Genomic DNA, 4,192 nt, shown 5'->3' with positions numbered 1-4,192 from the left:
CGTATTGTGGCAAATCCTCGAAGCAGGGGGACCTGCTCGGAGGCTCCTGTACCGGGCCAGGCTGGAGGCAGGGGTGGCTTGGGGAGGGGGTACTGAGCCTGGTGGATATTTATGGGTTTACCAGGCATGTGGCACCAAGGAGGGTGTGGCTGGAGGATCGGAGTTTCTGCTGGGGAGGGATGAGGTAGGAGGAGGGGGACAGAAGGGGGCCAAGGAGGGGCCAATTCCTGTTTGTAAGTCCACAGAAACTTGTGGGAGATTCTGACACTGGAGCAGAATTGAGTCCAATCCTGGAGGGCCATTCACCCTGCCTGGGAAACAGAAGCAGCCCCAGTTGGTGCCTGTGGAGATGTGATCGATGCTGCCTCTGTGTCTCCCGGGAGTTGGTGATCACCCTGCCCTGCATAGGATGCTGTGGGGGCTCACTCCTGGAGACAGCGTCCCCCCCAAAGTGAAATCCAATTGGTCTTTCCCATTTCTCCCCCTTCCCCCTGAACAGAGCTGCAGTCCCCCAGCCCTCCTCTATCCTCAGAGTTGCTAACCCCTTCCAGGCTCTCTAAAAAGCCCTGGGGGTCCAGGTCAAAGGTCTCCACCCTGTCCCTCTGATTCTTGCTCTAATAGGGATGGCCTCCCTGGAGACTGACACTGCTGCTTAATATGCAGACCCCATCCACCTCAACTGGTCACAACCTAATTCTGAGTGTAACTTGCTTGTCTTCCCCTCTCCATCAACCCCCCCCACCACCACCACCGCCGTCCCATACCAACTCTTAAGACTCCTTCTCTACTTGGTGTACAATGGGGTGCATTAGGAGAAGCCTCCTGAAGCCAGACCCACACATACCTGGCCCTGGATCAATTTGGGCAGGAGAGCTAGCTGGCAGCCTCCCTGGAGGCAACGACCCCGCAAGCCGGAATCCACATGTAACCCGCCTCCCCTCTCTCCCTGTCCAGGAGAAGCCAGCTCCTCCCCGCACACCCGGAACCCAGCCCGCGATGCCCGCTCCGCAGTGCTCCTCCTGCCACGCGGCGCGCGCGGCCCTCCGCCGCCCGCGCTCCGGCCAGGCGCTGTGCGGGCCCTGCTTCTGCACCGCCTTCGAGGCCGAGGTGCTGCACACGGTGCTGGCGGGCCGCCTGCTGCCGCCCGGCGCCGTGGTGGCCGTGGGCGCTTCCGGCGGCAAGGACTCCACGGTGCTGGCGCACGTGCTGCGCGAACTAGCGCCGCGCCTGGGCGTCTCGCTGCGCCTGGTGGCGGTGGACGAGGGCATCGGCGGCTACCGGGACGCGGCGCTGGCGGCCGTGCGGCGCCAGGCCGCGCGCTGGGACCTCCCGCTCACCGTCGTGGCCTACGCAGACCTCTTCGGGGGCTGGACGATGGACGCTGTGGCCCGCAGCACGGCCGGCACCGGCCGCAGCCGCTCCTGCTGCACCTTCTGCGGGGTGCTGCGGCGCCGCGCGCTGGAGGAAGGGGCGCGCCTCGTGGGAGCCACGCACATCGTCACGGGTGAGCGCAGGCACTGCAGCGGAGGGGCGAGGGCCGGCACCTAAAGGGGGCTGTGCACGGGCCCGATATCTGGTGGAGGAGATGCTGGTGGTGCCCCGGGTGGAGGATGTCCACGAGGAGAAGCGGATATGCGTGCCCGCTGAAGGCACACGGGCGTAGCACTCGCGGGCCGGGATGGGCACGGCAAGCTTTTGAGTCCCTGCCGTCACACTGGCAGCCAGAGGGGCGGAGGGGTACTCCCCGGGGCTGTGGTTCCCTGCATTTTAAAAATTGACGCTCTTTGTGTCCCCCTTCACAAAAGGAGGCCAGTGAAGTGGTACCACCCATCAGAAGCCAACTGTATTCTGAAACGCCCCTGTCCTTGAACTGCTTTTCTCTGTTAGCCTCTCCTCTCTGATAACCCTTACCCTCTCCCGGTCATTACTTCCACACGTGATTCTTGACCATTTACTGTGTAGCAGATACAAGCTCGGTGGTCCAGAGCGATACCTAGCCTCAGTTACCTCTTCTGTAAAATGGGGTTATTAATATCCAGGTCCCAAGGTTGTTGGGCATTAGATGACTTATGTGTGAGGCGCTTAGACCAGAGACTGGAAAATAGTAGACCTTACGCAAATGTCACACAAGACAGTCTCTGTGCCTGCTCTTCTCTCACACGCATATTTAAAACCTGAGAAGCTCTACTAAGGAAAATCGCACAGACTTTGCCAGTTTATAGCAGGAACACCCCGTGGAAGGAGAAAAGTAGGGGTTAGGAAGCATTTCCAGAGTGAGGCAAGTCCTGAAGGCCATTCAAGTAAGCAGTGGAGGGTGGACAGAGGGTTGGGTTCTGAGCAGAGGAAACAGCTTATGCAAAGGCCCTGAGGAGGGTTAGTATGGCCTATTGGAAAAGCCCTGAGAAGACCAGTGTTTTACTATCTGGATTATACAGACTCACATTTAAGATGACAAGATGCAAATTAGTAGAGATTTAGCTTATGTTTTTTATGGCGATTGTTGTGTAAATCTTTCCTTACCTCCTTCCTGGTCTTTCTAAATGCGGTGATCTGCATTCCCAGAGGCTCAAGGCTCACTTGAGACTCTCCGCTGTTTAATGTCATTTTGACTTCTGTGCAGTGGGAAGCACACTTCTGAGACTGAAATGGTATTTGTAGTGCAAAGCACTTTTACTACTTTCTGAAAAGGCAACTAGCACAGGGCCTGGTTGGTAATAAGTGGGAGGCTAATGAGGGCACCCCGAGTTGCTCCCTGGGAGCCTGTGTGTGTTCCCCTCTTGTTTCTCACGGTGACCACCTCCAGCCTCCACCAGGCTGGCCCATGGTGCCCAGGGGCCTCCGTGGCCCTGTCTGGCCCCTCCCTGCTGCTCCCCACACCCCTTATGCATCTCTCTAGGTCCTGGCTGCTGCATAGTGTCTAGGGTGTGAGGTCTCCATGGCCCGGTCACCCACTCTGCCACTTTCCACATCCCCGTCTCTCTCTGGGTTCTTGGGATGGGGTCTCCACGGCCCGGTCGCACACTCCGTGCCGCTCTCCAGGCCCCTCCCCGTCTGGCTGGGTCACCGCTACCCCACGGTGGCGCCCCTGCCTCACCTGCTCCCCCTCTCTCCCCCAGGCCACAACGCCGACGACATGGCCGAGACCGTGCTCATGAACTTCCTGCGGGGCGACGCGGGGCGGCTGGCCCGGGGCGGGGGCCTGGGCTCGCGGGGCGAGGGGGGCGCCCTGCCGCGCTGCCGCCCCCTGCAGCTGGCCTCGCAGAAGGAGGTGGTGCTGTACGCGCACTTCCGCCGCCTCGACTACTTCTCCGAGGAGTGCGTCTACGCGCCCGAGGCCTTCCGCGGCCACGCGCGCGACCTGCTCAAGCTCCTGGAGGCGGCGCGGCCGTCGGCGGCGCTGGACCTGGTGCACTCGGCCGAGCGCCTGGCCCTGGCCCCGGCCGCGCGGCCCCCGCCCCCCGGCGCCTGCTCCCGCTGCGGGGCGCTGGCCAGCCGCGCGCTCTGCCAGGCCTGCGCCCTCCTGGACGGCCTGCAGCGCGGCCGGCCCCGCCTGGCCATCGGCAAGGGCCGCGGGGGGCGCGACGAGGAGGGGCCGCCAGGGCCGCCGCCCCCGCCGCCCAGCAACCCCGGGTCTGCGCCGGGCCCCGCCGCCGGGGAGTGCGGGGCAGCCTGTAAGGAGCGCTGCGAATAAACCCTCTCCGCCTGGGCCATGCCACCGGTGACCCCGCAGAAGGGAGGGGAAGCTAGGGGCCTGGACTCCTGGGTCTGAGGGAGGAGCGTTCGGGGGCTGGAGAAGGTGGAACTGAGGCAAGAACTCTAGGGTCCGAGGGAGGAGGGGCTGGAGACCAGGAGAGAACTCAGCAACTTTCCTTTCCGGAGCCAATAGGAAGTAGGGGGCTGCTTGCCTAGTACTCTGCCCGGTTCTGCGCATGCTCAGGAGAGTCCTAACCCTTCTTCAGAACCTACTATGTGTCATGTTTGCCGGTATCAGGATAAGCAAAACCGCTTCTCTCCATGGGCTCTCTCGTGCCCGGAAATCAGGATGCTTCTCTGAGAGCTCTACACACTGCGGGCGCTGCCCCGTCTGATTTCATCCACACCACAGTCTCGTCGGCTGCAGCCTGGGGCTGGGTGACTGGCCTGAGGTCGCCGCGCTGGAGTTTGTCCCTCCACACCAGCTGGAGTCGGTCGC

General features: G+C 62.2%; 1 protein-coding gene across 1 annotated transcript; it reads left to right on the top strand.

Annotated features, from left to right (window-relative positions):
- The first annotated feature begins 984 nt into the window (after positions 1-984).
- CTU1 (cytosolic thiouridylase subunit 1) lies at positions 985-4,192 on the top strand. The gene is made up of 2 exons (XM_032838980.1): positions 985-1,504; positions 3,117-4,192. Exons 1-2 carry the CDS (start codon positions 997-999, stop codon positions 3,689-3,691), a joined length of 1,083 nt encoding a protein of 360 aa, XP_032694871.1. The 5' UTR covers positions 985-996; the 3' UTR covers positions 3,692-4,192.

This window comes from Lontra canadensis, unplaced genomic scaffold, assembly GCF_010015895.1.
Source record: "Lontra canadensis isolate GAN:19392208 unplaced genomic scaffold, GSC_riverotter_1.0 scaffold107, whole genome shotgun sequence".
Taxonomy (NCBI): domain Eukaryota; kingdom Metazoa; phylum Chordata; class Mammalia; order Carnivora; family Mustelidae; genus Lontra; species Lontra canadensis.
Note: the sequence above shows the minus strand (reverse complement) of the source record. Positions and strands in the feature narration are given on the sequence as shown.

Bases quoted from the DNA above. Each gene is read 5' to 3' on its own strand.
- CTU1 (XM_032838980.1), top strand. From the start codon at position 997: ATGCCCGCTCCGCAGTGCTCCTCCTGCCACGCGGCGCGCGCGGCCCTC. The intron at 1,505-3,116 runs GTGAGCGCAGGC...TCTCTCCCCCAG, and splicing joins AGCCACGCACATCGTCACGG to GCCACAACGCCGACGACATG.